Here is a 13315-nt window from a genome sequence, read left to right on the forward strand (position 1 = left end):
TCATTGTGAAAAGTTTAAATGTCAAACTGTGCAGTTTGCTTTGTAAGGATTTACCCTACCTTGTTTTAACCACTAAAGCTACAATCACACCGGGTATGTGTGGCGGATTCAAGAACGCACCTAAAGCATAAGGTGTCCACACCGGTCTGTCACTACCTGACACTAGTGCATGTATTCACAGTTGGAAGAGGGTTGGTGTTGAAGAAGTTGCAGCGTTTTTTTCTCTTTTCACATCTCTATTCCAATTTATGAAAGACTTAGTTTCATATAATCCATAATTTTGTCATCATAACTGATTTTCAAACAGTTGGTCCTTCTGTGTTTTCAAAGGAACACTACCAGTCCCTCAAATCTCAAAGATCAACAGGTTTAACTTTCAAAGCATGTTCAAATTCCACACTTTTTGTATGTACCCAGCCAGCAAGGTCAAGTGGGCCCAATACAGTTTAAAAGTGGGCAAAAAATGTGGGCCCCGATTGGGTTTGCCAGCACTTTCTGTGGTGGCCCCACCTGTATTTGCCCACATTGACTTAAGTGGAGACTCAGTGGGTTAGCTCGCTACGCTAACCAGCCACCCGGTGGACAGCGTAGTGTGCTAGCGAGCTCCTCTATAGCATGCTAGGCGAGCCACTCTACAGTGAGCTAGCAAGCTCTGCTTTAGTGAGCTAGTGAGCTAGTGAGCTCTACTGTAGCATGCTAGCGAACTCTGTTGTATTTCGCTAGCAAAGTCCGCTGTATTGAACTAGCTAGCTCAGCTCTAGTGGAGTAGCGAGCTACGCTGTCCACCAGGCGGCTTAACTAGCTAACCCGCTGAGTCCCAACTTAAGTCAATGAGGGCAAACACAGGTGGGGCAACCACAAACGAAACAAACCCAATCAGGGCCGACAATTTCTGCCAAATTTTAAACTTTATGGGGCCCACTTGGCTTTGCTGGCTAGTTAGAAACTAAAAATTGACTTAAAACTTCGTTAGTTAGGTGTAAATGAAAGAGGTTTGAATGACCAAGCACAAAATGCAAATTCTCCCCATAACAAAGTTAATTTTTAAATATAAAATTACTAAAATGTGTTATTAAGGCTGAAACACAAACAGTTGTTCATCTTCCACATTTAGATTCTCCTTGAAAAATATACGAATAAACCGATTGAATTTAGACGAAAAACTATTTCTGGACACCCTCCAAACGTCCACAGCAAAAACTAAACTGAGATTATCAGGTGATATGCAGAAAGGTTGCAATCCATATTTATGTTTGGACAGTGCGCAGGAATCCTTTTACTCCCCCGGCTGCTATCGAGCGGGTAATTTTTGGTTGGCCAAGTAAGAAGTTTTGCAGAAAGAGTCTCCCACAGTTATGGTCCCACACCTGAGCAGCGTCATGATTTTTGTTTTGCACTGGTGTGAGACTTAAACTGAAGGGGACAGCAGTGCCAGCGGTTTGGCCTCCTCATTTTCCCCTCCCTTCTTCATGTTCTTAAAAACCACATTTACATACCAACTCTTTTATATTACTGACGTGTCTGCAACACAAATCTAATAGGGGTCAAGTTTTAAAATAATGCCACAGGCTGTAATAGCTGATATACTGCGGGCGGGCGGGCGGTTAATGTGCAGCTTTTGCGTTAATAACCCATTTTACTTTTAAAAGCACCTCTTCTGGGAGGCGGCAACCTTCCCACACATTAAGACTATAAAATGCAAAAAGGTCAGCTGAAGAATGTTAAATATGGGCCGAGTTCCCGACGTAGGAGGGAGGTCAAGACAACGTCATGCAAGGTTGAGAAGAAGTGGCAGCTTTAGCATCAATGAACAGATAGAGGGTTCCCACATACGCAGAGAAAAATAGAAAGTAACCACAGCACTAATGTTTGTAGTGATATTTGTGTTCCAATATATGATTTAGATGCAGACGCACAAAGATAGGGACCAAGCAGGGGGGAGTCTGAACAGAACCATCGATAATTACATAAATTATACAACAAGCGAGATGATGCTTGGAGAGCCGGAACTCTACAGATCAATAGCCGATTAACTCCCAGAGGATGCTGCAAACCCATAATCATAATCACCCCCTACGACAGAAAAACCCTTGCTTTTCGCTTTACTCAACCTTCTGATAATGCTGCAAGCCTCAACACTAAAAGAGACATTCAAACCAAAACTTAGTAGCAGCTACAGTTTTGTTTCACCCTTTGGACAATTAAAAGACTCCTCTGTATTTTTGTTACTTTCTTTTATGTTTTAATGATGATTTAAAGAGTAACCAAATTTAAATTGACGTTTCTTGTTTGTTGAATTCTATAAATCAGGCTGTCTGTTGGTCATTGCCACATTTTTGACAATTTAAAATAAACTTGTTGAGATTATAGTCTAAAACCGTTTGTGTGCTGCCCCCTCCAGGTTAAAATGAAGTATTACAGTGGAATTTTGTGATTGGTCAAGTGGTGTAAGTGCCACGTCATTTCAGTAGTTTCACGAGTTTCCCGCTTTAGCATGGCTTGTTGGTGTCTTGCCTTCGGTTGTAAAAAATCTACTGGCTTGCACAACTTTCTAGTGGACTTGGAAGTTAGGCAACAGCGATTTGGTGCAATTGGCCTTGAATCCAGGGAACTCTGTCCTGTTGATGGGATTTGCAATGAACATTTCACCCGGGATTGTTTGCTTAATACGTTAGCCTTTATTAGCTTATGATGCTAGCGTCATTTCACCACTCAGACATGGGTTCCCTTTGGTCTGGACCATAGGCATCTGCCTCGTGAGAAGGTGGAGGAGAAAATCCTTCAACCTCCACAGAAAGTTCCAGATCCACACCTCCCCCGCTCAGCCCCCCTCCCTTTTTTTTTTTTGCATTTTTCAAATCCAGGCTGGGAGTGTAGTCAGCCCCCAACTGTCCTGTTGTGTTACCCTCAAACATTAAATCAAAAAGCATAAAAAACACGGAAATTAAAAGAGAAGATAGCATTACATTCTAATTTACAAAAAATAAGCAAACCAAATGTGTCCAGTCTGAATAAATCCATACATTTATAAATCTAACAAAAAATCAAAAAAAAATCAATCAGGGCTTACTAAGCAACCCTTCATCAGCTAAAATGAGTCAAATTGAGATCCAAATATTGCTCCGGAGCCTCCGTTTGCAGACTCTTGTGTTAACTGTATATTTACATGTTTAGTTGAAGTTAAAAAACAAAAGTTACTTTTCAGTTTTACTGGATACGTGTGGAAGGTTTTCTGTTCCATCAGATTCTGAATTTTTTAAAGCTTTGAATTTTATGTCATGATTTGATTGGCTGGAATAGATGTGCTCTTAGATTGACTAGTTATTTTAGTAAGCTGGAAGAAGTGATTTTTTTTTTTGTAAATTGAATTTCTGGCCCATCGAAATGTTGAGTCTCGAAATGAAAAATGCTAAAAATATTATTTTGTGACATAAACTTTTGCTGTTTGAAAATCAAAGGTTCAAAAAGGTTTAAAAAAAAGAATCTGATGGAAGAGAAAAACTTCCAAAGATAGGATAACTAAAGAAGTGTGTTAATCAGGGGTTTAGTTATTTCAAATAACAAAACCATCAAACGTTGGTTACACAAGGGAAATGGCTCACACCTCATTTTAGAGAAAGAAAGTTATGATTTAACAGTGTTTTCATGTGCTATACAAACAGATCATCTTTGTCATGTATTATAGGTCAAAACAGATAAATTATGTTCAACAGCCTCTTTGACATCACTTCAGCAGAGCAGGCACAATATGCCGTGTACCAGAATGAAGCATACATATTCATAGGCGCCAGGTGCTGCTTGTCATCATGCATAATTGGATTCAGACCGGCTTACAGCGCGGCGTGAGTAGAGAGTAGTCACTGCGTTCTGAACAGATTTCAGAAGAAACAATGCTTTCATGGCGCCTTACCTCCGAGCAGTTTAGCTTGACAGTTGACAAACTCGGGTTTCTTCTCTAAGCAGTAACGTTGGCAGGTGTAGTGGAGAACCTGAATAAAGGTGCACTTATCTCCCGCTGAAGAGGCGGCCCACTGGTCCACAGTGTTATCAAAGCTGAGGTCAAACTCTGGACAGTCCTTGAGGAGAAAAAAAATGAATAGAAGTAAGAGGGAAAATAAATATGAACTCTGAAAAAACGAACTGCAAAAACATAACCTACTTTGCTAGAGTCGATGCCATTGACCTGCTGTAGCTGATCAATCGTCCACTGTGACCTTTTTACAAAATCAGATTGTCCGTAGAACTGCTTTACTTTAGTGATGGATACGCGGAACGGTTTCTTTTCAGTCACTGTGGAAAAAAAAAAAAATACAAACATCAGATTGTATTAATTCGTTATTCAAATTAAATTCTAATAAAACACTTCATTAAAGGGAGATTAGACTACAAAAGTCACAAGCTTTGAAGCTTCGTTCTTCAGGCGGCAGAAACAAAGAGATCATCAACAACAAACGCTTCACCTGCAACCAACAAAAAGATCATAGAAAATTCTAATGAAAAGGTTGCTACGATCTTAATAAAATCCTGTTCTGTTTCAGGAGGTGAATATTTCTCCTGTATTGTTGTAGTAAAACATAATTACTTCATAATTAATTCACTGTAACACAACTGCTGTAAATGTAACCCACAAAAATCAGTGGGGATTGATGACGTCTATTCGTTGATTATCAATGAATGTCAATGTATTTTACATGCTTTGTGAAATTGCAGATATTAGACAGAAACGACTGAGTTTTAATTTATGTAGTCTGCAGTAAGGGTTGAGCCGTTTTACAATTTTGTCAATTTTAATAAAAGAAACCTCATGAGGAGTCACAAAAATGGATTATTGAGGATGTGAGAGACATCTCAAGGTTATAAATTTAAATGAATAAAAAAGGTCTAATCAATTTGTGTATATTGTAGAATAAAAAAACAGGTTTTCATTAATAAAGAAGCTTGATAATGAGCACTGACTCGGAATTCAGAAAGCATCAAATTTTTAAACACTACACTAGAATTACAAGAAAAATAATTAATAAGGGTAAACAAAATTATTGATCCCAGTTTGGCGGGCCAGTTGAAATAGTTTAGCGGGCCACATGTGGCCCCCGGGCCGTAGTTTGCCCACCTCTGCTGTAGACCATTGTCAATCAATCGCCTCCATCCTGGACAGTTTATCTTGACAACTTCATAAGTCTTTGTTTTCATTTTGTAATATTGGACGTATTTTTGGAACTCGGTTTGAACTCTGAGAGTTTAAAATAAGAGATAAAAGTGTATAAAGTGTGTAGTTAGGGGGTTTACAGCTTTAAAACGTCTACAAAATAAAATAAAGAGAACTACTTTGTGGATTTCCTCCAATAAACTAATGACTACTGTGTTGAGCCTAAAGTTTTATAACAAAGCAAAGGAACAAAATGCCTCATTTCAGAAAACATGATTAGTGCGCTGTCTTGGGGGTCCCCACTTTTACTGTAAACATGGCTTTGGTAGCACAAGGGTTCAGGAAGCGCCCAGCCACCCGGACGCTAATTTCAGCTGATTTTTTTAAGAATGTTGTTCTTTCGGTCATGACCCAGAGCTCAAATCATATGTGAGTACTGGAACAAAGATTGACTGGTAAATTGAGAGAATTTAGGCTATATATATATATATATATATATATATATATATCCAAGCCTTTTCTAAAAATGTTATTCAAGTTAAAAGTGCTCAGGGAACCAATCACATGAAAAGTGAGTTTTGGGCATTTTTCTGATAATAAGAGGACATATGTTAAAAAAGCTAAGCTTAAATTGTATTTATTTATTTATTCAAATTGTTGTGAATCATTAGCAGACAAAAAATACAATTTGAAAATCTATTTGTTATGTAGAATACATGCTAGCACTGCTATGCTCTATTCTGATGCATCCACTTGCAGACAAATAGATCCATGAACGTCTTCATTTTTCTCATCTGAGCTGAAATCTGGCTCAAAACTGTATGCACCGGAGGTGTGAGGGGCTGTAAACAGGGAGCTCTCAGAAATAGGAAGGGGAAAGGGGCGTGGTCTAATTGCTCCAGCCACAACTTAGAGGTAAATTTCTTTTAAACAACTGCCGCTCTGTAGAAACTATAAAAATCTTAATTCAAAAACCAATAGGAATGCTTTGAAAATAGATCAAAAGATGATCAGAGCGGGTCTTTAACACTTTTTTCTCTTTAGCAATGGGGAATGTAATGCTGCTTCTTTCTCATGCTCTGATGGTGACACGCCGTCCCATGTTGGGCTTATTTCAGAGCTGCAGTTTGAAGAGAAGCTCAGTCTGGAGACTTCACAGAATGTAAAACATCACCAGAGACCCATCCCACAGGAGGCTTTTACCCTCAAGGAAATATTATGACAGTTGTGGGAAATTAAACCATTATTGTGAGAAACAAGAATGAAGGAGGACCACCCACATGTGCACAATGTAATAATGTTAAATCCTTTAAGAAAACAGGAAGATCACAACTAAAAACTGATCTTTATCAGAAATCAAAGTAAACCTGCAGAAAGCATCACCATACCGGGTCTAAGAAAATGGTATAAATTCTGTAATAATAATAACAAAATTACATCAACAATAGAAAATTATGAGGGAAAAGTGCAGCCTGAAAATCAAAGAGATAAAAATCAACAAAATTTTCTCCTGAATATTTTTTAACATGCGTGTTTTCAATTATCCATAAATCAAATGGATCCAGTTTGATTTATTTTATCACTCACATCCAGGGATGGAGCTAAAACATTTTATATGGGGCGTGAAGGGGGCAAAAGGGTGGCAAATGAGAACCCTAAAGTGGAAGGCCATTACAAAAAAAATGATTAAAAAAAGTACTTCTAACAGTTTTATTATTACTTTTTATTTTATTTAAAATTATTGCTTTTTGTATTTTTGCAATACTTATAAAAGCTTATTTTGACGACTTCTTAACCTTTGAACATAATGATATTAAAATTGAACATTGGGGGGAGAAAAATTATCAAAATGAGCAAGTTAACGAAAAAAACAAACATTCTGGATAAAAAACCTTAATAAATGATCCATATTCTGTCCATACTGAAGATTCTCCTTTTGTTCTAAAGCATAGTTCCCAGGAATCCCATTATGTTCACTTCAAAGAAACTTAAAAGGAGAAAAATAAAGCAAAAAAAAAAAAAAATGACAACATTTTACTTGCGACTACTCAGCACTTTGTAATTACCTCTAATTGGTTTCCTGCTTATTTAAAGTTTAGGAGTGAAACAACGATTTTCTGCTAAGCAGAGTGTAAACACATTGGTTTGAAAGACAAAAAAAACGTCTTAACAGAAAATCCAAACATGTTTGTATTTGTTCATTCACTGAACTGCATCCAAATCTGTAATTATAGAAACATTTTCCCTTCCATATAAAAGCCTGAGCTTGCCAATCTTCAGGAAAAAAAATCTCCTCCTGCACTGAACCGCATTCTGGCCTGTAATGGTTCCCTGACACAATCATCTCCAGTCTATTCATCGCTTGGAAACATAGCGGCTGCTGTTTGCAGTCGTCTCATGCAGTGTGGTGCCAATGCAGTGACGAGGCACCGATGGTAAAAAGGGTGTGCATTCCACATGATAAACAGCAGCTGGTGAGAGTTACACACTATTTGTGGCGTAGATACCAGGAGCTTAACAACAATGACAAAAACTTGGCAGACTTTGCAGCACTAAATGAATCCATTCCTGCCACTCATTACCATTTTCATAGCGCTTCGATCCTGGCACGGCGAATGTAATTATAGTCTAATGAACGATTCAAAATCAAGCTAAAATGTAACTTTGCATATTTTGAAAGTCTCATATAGAGCTGGGTTTGAAGATGGATTAACTGAAGTCTTCACCAAGAAATTTAACATTGATTTATCAAACCCAATAATTAATTAAGTGAATTATTGTGTTTTTTCCTGTTGTTTTTTATTGACCAGAATTCATGTAGTTTTAAATATAAGTATCAGATTGGTACAGTTCAAGTCAAAAAAAAAAAAAAAAAAAAAAAAACTAATCAAATTCTTTCAGTATTTTGATAGTTATGAAAGGCTGTCAGACCATTTATAACAGTTTTTTTTGTAAATTTGTATCAGCAACTTATCCTGTTTACAGAATTATCAGATTTTGAATATCTTAAAAATAATTTTCCCAGAACAAAAAACACTTTTTACTACATAGACAATACGTTCCCTTTGAGCACCACAGACGAATAGACAAGAACTGTATTAATTAACCATACAAAGCCAAACAATTAATTAAGACATAATATTTCTTTAAATCATCTTACAAAAAAATGTTTTCTTGTAAAAGAAACTTTACATTAATTAGCTAATTTAACTTCAGATGATCTCTAATTAAAGGTTTGAATTGTCATTTACTTTTTTTTTCCTGTTAAACCTCCTTGAATCGATATTGACAGAAAGAACTCCAAAAGAAAATTTGAAAAGAAAAGAAAATTTCATTTGTAAAATGCTTCCCAGTAGTCTTTTAATTATAAATGCAGTTTTTAGCCAAAATCAAAAAGCCTTTGTCATGTTTTAAGAAATACTTTATGTCATTAGCCACAGATTTTTCTAGCATCTGGTTTTCTGATCCAATACAATTTGAATTAAGAAAATGTTTAGGTCGTCTAATATGAGAAAAATGATACAAGAACATGTCAAAAACACAAAAACGACAATTTTCATTTGAATGGATCTTAAAGGACATTTGTACTTTAGGTGCCGAAACATGTCATAGAAATGTACAACAAAATTTGATTTAATCGCAGAAAATTGACCCCTGATCGATATATTCTAGCCATATAAAGACCTTTATTCAACACTTCATTCTAAATATACAGTTTTATCAGCAAATGGAATTTATGCAAATAAAAAGTTTGCATTTAAATGGGTTTAAACTGTACAAGTTCAACAAACAACTTCCAAGTTGCTTCTTTGAATCGTTTTGTCTTTGCAAAAACATTTTATTTTACAGAAAAAATTCAAAAATACCACTGTACTCTAGGGCTATATACACAGACTTACTTTAGTTTTTATCCTATTTTATTTTTAGCTATAACTTCAAACTTAATTTGTTTGTATAGTGGCTTTCATTCAAACGAAACTCAAAGCGTTTAACATAAAAGCAAATAAAATACACATTAAAAACAAAACACACAAAGAAAAAACACTTTATAACTACAAACGCACTCTTTTCACCCATTGGGTTTCATTAGGGCACTCCACAAGGCTCTGGATTTGACTTTGAATGCTTTCCCAGGTCGGTAAAAGCCTTTTTATGATTCACAAAATCCCTTTATGAAGTAATGTTAATAGAGTGGTCCATGTATTTATTTTAAAACTAATTTAAAAAATACTAGCTCGTACTACAAAAATCTCCACACTCCTTTTGTAGATAATAGTGTTTGTCAAATGTATTTAAAATATATTTTAAAAATTCATATTTTTAAGCATGTTCTCATATAAAAATAAAAAAAAGATCACTAGAAAAGGCAAGTAGTTATGTAGCAACAACCTACTTTAAAACTCTAAAGAAAAGGAAATATCTGCAAGTCTTCAGTCACATCTGGTTTCAATCCATGATAACACTAACCGAGAGATAACTCTGAAAACTTGTTGAAAGCTTGATAAATGTGGCTCAGACAGCCCCAGAAATTCTTTAAAACACCAAATTGTCATGAAGTTTAACTCTGATGGCAGCAAATACATAAGTTGAACTTATATTAAATTTCATAACAAATATTACTCTTTAAATATATTTAGTAATGCTTCCAGTACAGTATTGATTACCCTTTAAATACTTTACTGTAAAAAGAATCACTGCCACATATTTAGTTTTTTTTTTTTAAGCAGTAAAACTTTTAAATTATATATATATATATTAGCATTTTCTGGGTATATTTCATTTTTAATTTGAAAGATTAGTAGCAACACAATATAAAACCCTAATAGTAAAATAATTGAAAACCTAACCTCAATAAGAAGTTTAGATGTCTCCCAATAATGATCTGCTTCATTTCTAAATTGAAAAATAATAAACCAATAGATGTTTTTTCTAATGTTGTTTCTCATTAACTATGTTTATAGGAATCGTTTGATCTCTCTTCCTCTTCCTGTCTAGACAGATATAGTAGAAGGTACCATTTAATCCTGAAACACATCACTTTATTTTTCACTTTTCGATTATTTTTCCTTTTCTGGCTGTTATCTGGGACCAGAGAAGTGTGTACGAGGAAAATCCGCAGCCCTCCCTCTAGCAGCCTCTTCCTAAGCTCATCCAAGGGCAGACTGGAGCCTTAGAGGACAGGAAAGAAAATTCATAACACTTCAAAATGAGCCCCACCCACCATACCAGACATTCCTCTAAAGACTATTGATATGAGAGAATATTATTCAACCTTCCATCTGACATTTTTTAATATAATATAGGATGGATTTGTTACTAGTTATTTGGCTTTGTCTCTCACTGTGTGTAAATCCTGGACTTGTGAAGCCATGGGACCAAAAAAAAAAAAGGAAGTACATGCTGTCCGTTTTTACATTTCAAATTTAATAACTGGCTGCACAATATCAGGAAACTTGTGATATTAGTCATCAATATTGTTATATGACTTGCAATATATGAAAAAAATAGTTAAACAAAATAACTTCCAAATCATTTCCAATAAATAGATTAAATGATACTCCAAATGTCCTACTTCTAGTGGGTGGGCAACTAACATGAAAGTATGGAGATAAATAAGTATCACCCCAATTTATGCGTGCGTATCTTTGGATTTGTGCGTGCGTAATTCCTGATTTGTCCGTAATTTAGGATTTAAGTGTGCGTAATCTTAATTCTTGATTTTTAAATTATTTATTTATTTATTTTGTATTTTATTACTTTTTCCTGTTTGTGTGTTGTATTTTTTTGTCCACAACGGTGTGAGCTGTACCCAAATTTCATTGTAGCATCTACAATGACAATAAAGGCATTCATTCATTCATTCATTCATAAATCATATAATAGGTTTTGTGCACAAGTAAAAATAAATGACAAAAGTCAAGAATTACTAACGTACAAATCCAAAGTTATGCACAAATCCTAATTTACGCACAAATCAAGAATTACACACACCCACAAATCAGATTGAGTCTATTTTCTCTCCATTTGATTGGTCAATGAAGTAAAGGGGTCCATCCGATTGATACTGTATAACGGGCGAAGAGCTTTATTTGATTTGCTAAATATTTAAAGCTGCCATTAGATTGCCATCTTTTGCGACACGTGCATTGTACACGCTGATTTTGATTTATTTTGCACTATGTACCAAAAAATGCCTATATGTATGTATAACTTTTATCACAAAATTTCATGTCCAAAAATGTTAAACTGTCAAATCTTGATTCATTCCTTAACACTTATGAGCTGAAAAGAGGCTAAGTATTCCTAAAATACAAGCTCCGGTATCAGATCTGGCTCATCTAGAATTAGGGATGGGTTTAGAGAATTGATTTATCGATCTGAAGTGATACAAGTACAATAAACAAATAATTGATCCGTATAACTAAAGATCGATCTTTATCAACTTATTTTTCTGCCAAAAAAAAAAAAAATTGAATCAATTGAATCAAATCTAATTGAATTAATTGGAAGAATAGCTTTTTATTATTAACTTTTGACGCAAGCTTAATTCTTGACATTTTAAGGTTTGAAATTGACTTAAAAACTTAAGTAGCACCACGTGAAGGTGAGAGTTTTGAACATGGAATACTGAAACGCCTCAATACATGTGTTTACATAGACTTTTCATTGAAAGTGGTCACTTGAACGTACTTTTCCGAGGTCTGTGTGAATGTAGGATAATAGTTGTTGATCAGTGTGTGGGGAAAATGTTTATCATCAAAGCACATACTGAAAAAAATGTTTATTCCATTTTAATTGAAATCTGTCTTTATTTGATTTCCCTGAAACATCCCCCTAAATGCCTCAGAGACACAAGTTTCCTGTTTTAAGAGTTCTAACTGAAAAATAAGAACCATCTGGCAATTTGAGCATCCTCGTTTACTATGAAAATAAATCACTGTCATTTTTTTTCCACTGTTTAATGTCATCACTAAAAGGTCTAACAGAGTCGGAATTAAAAACTAGCGACTCTCACTGAATTTTATCTTTGGTTTCAGAAAGTGGAATCAAAGCATCACATCTCAGGCTTGATGCCAAATTTCATTTCCTGTCCCATCTGTTCTCTTTCAGACAGAGCTTAGTGGAGGTGCAGCGTGTCTGTGTGCAACTCTGAAGGGAAGACTGATTATTTTTGTTTTCACTGAAAAACTTAGATATGTTTCAGTGTCGAGTCAGAGATTTGAAGCTCCACAAAAAGATATTTTCAGTTTCAAAGATGAATGCAGACTTTAGCAGAAATCTTACAGTTTAATTGAAATGAGTTTGTTTCTGTTTTATCAGACATGGTGAAGTTTTTCCTCACGATGTGTATAGTCTGAGTCTCCTCGCTCTGTCAGCAGGATGAGGACAGTGTGTGCTGATCTCCAGTAAGATGTGGAGGCTCATGCCAAAGCCTTAGCGCATTGTTTTGTTTAAACATTGACAGAGGAGGCTGCAGAGGCACTCACACTCCTATAGTGATATCTCTGGGTAGAGCAGCAAGACCAATAGATAAAAGGAGGCTGGATCTAAAAAAAACCAATACAGGTCAGGGAAAAATGTGTTTTATTCAGGGAGAGCTTTCACTGTTGCTGGTACTAAGCTCCACTTTAGTTGGAGAAGACTTTTCCAGGAAGTGGAGCTTTTTAGTCCATGCTTATCTCTGCTTCCTTCACTGAAACCGAGTCAAGAGCTAAAGAGAGGTCCAGGGAAAAATAAGACTCCCTAAGACCGGGATTAGGATTCTGCGTCAAGCCTACGTAAAACCTCCACCTGCACTCGTTTACACCTCTGCAGTGTTGTGTACGATTCCGCAATATAACCACCAAACTGCAAATAGCCAATTAGGTATTTTACTATATTAGGATTTTCAGGTTTGAAGTGAATGACCGGAGGTGTGCACATGTCAGGTCATGGATGGACAAAAACTACTAGTAGGATAACATGGGGTCAAATTAGGGTCATCTTAAAGTAGATTCAAAAACTTAATGTAAGTGTTTTATTTCAATCATGTCTAATTTTAAATTGCAGTCTGTTTTTTATTTACTTTAAGCTAATTTGGCCGAACGGAGATACTCTGTGTTTAGAGGCAAGCACACTAACTATCTGCATCACCAATCAGTCAATGTTTAAGGGGAAAATAGAGGGAGA

At 35.6% G+C, this 13315-nt stretch overlaps 1 protein-coding gene across 1 annotated transcript in view; it reads right to left on the bottom strand.

Annotated features, from left to right (window-relative positions):
- stxbp6 (syntaxin binding protein 6 (amisyn)) overlaps positions 1 to 13315 on the bottom strand; it is a 72815-nt gene that overhangs the window by 17443 nt on the left and 42057 nt on the right. The window contains exons 3-4 of the mRNA XM_024290640.2: positions 4160 to 4290; positions 3911 to 4076 (exon numbers count right to left, since the gene is read on the bottom strand). Coding sequence (XP_024146408.1) covers positions 3911 to 4076; positions 4160 to 4290 — 297 coding nt within the window. The remainder of the gene's footprint in view (positions 1 to 3910; positions 4077 to 4159; positions 4291 to 13315) is intronic.

The sequence above is a fragment of the Oryzias melastigma genome, linkage group LG22 (genome assembly GCF_002922805.2).
Source record: "Oryzias melastigma strain HK-1 linkage group LG22, ASM292280v2, whole genome shotgun sequence".
Taxonomy (NCBI): Eukaryota; Metazoa; Chordata; class Actinopteri; order Beloniformes; family Adrianichthyidae; genus Oryzias; species Oryzias melastigma.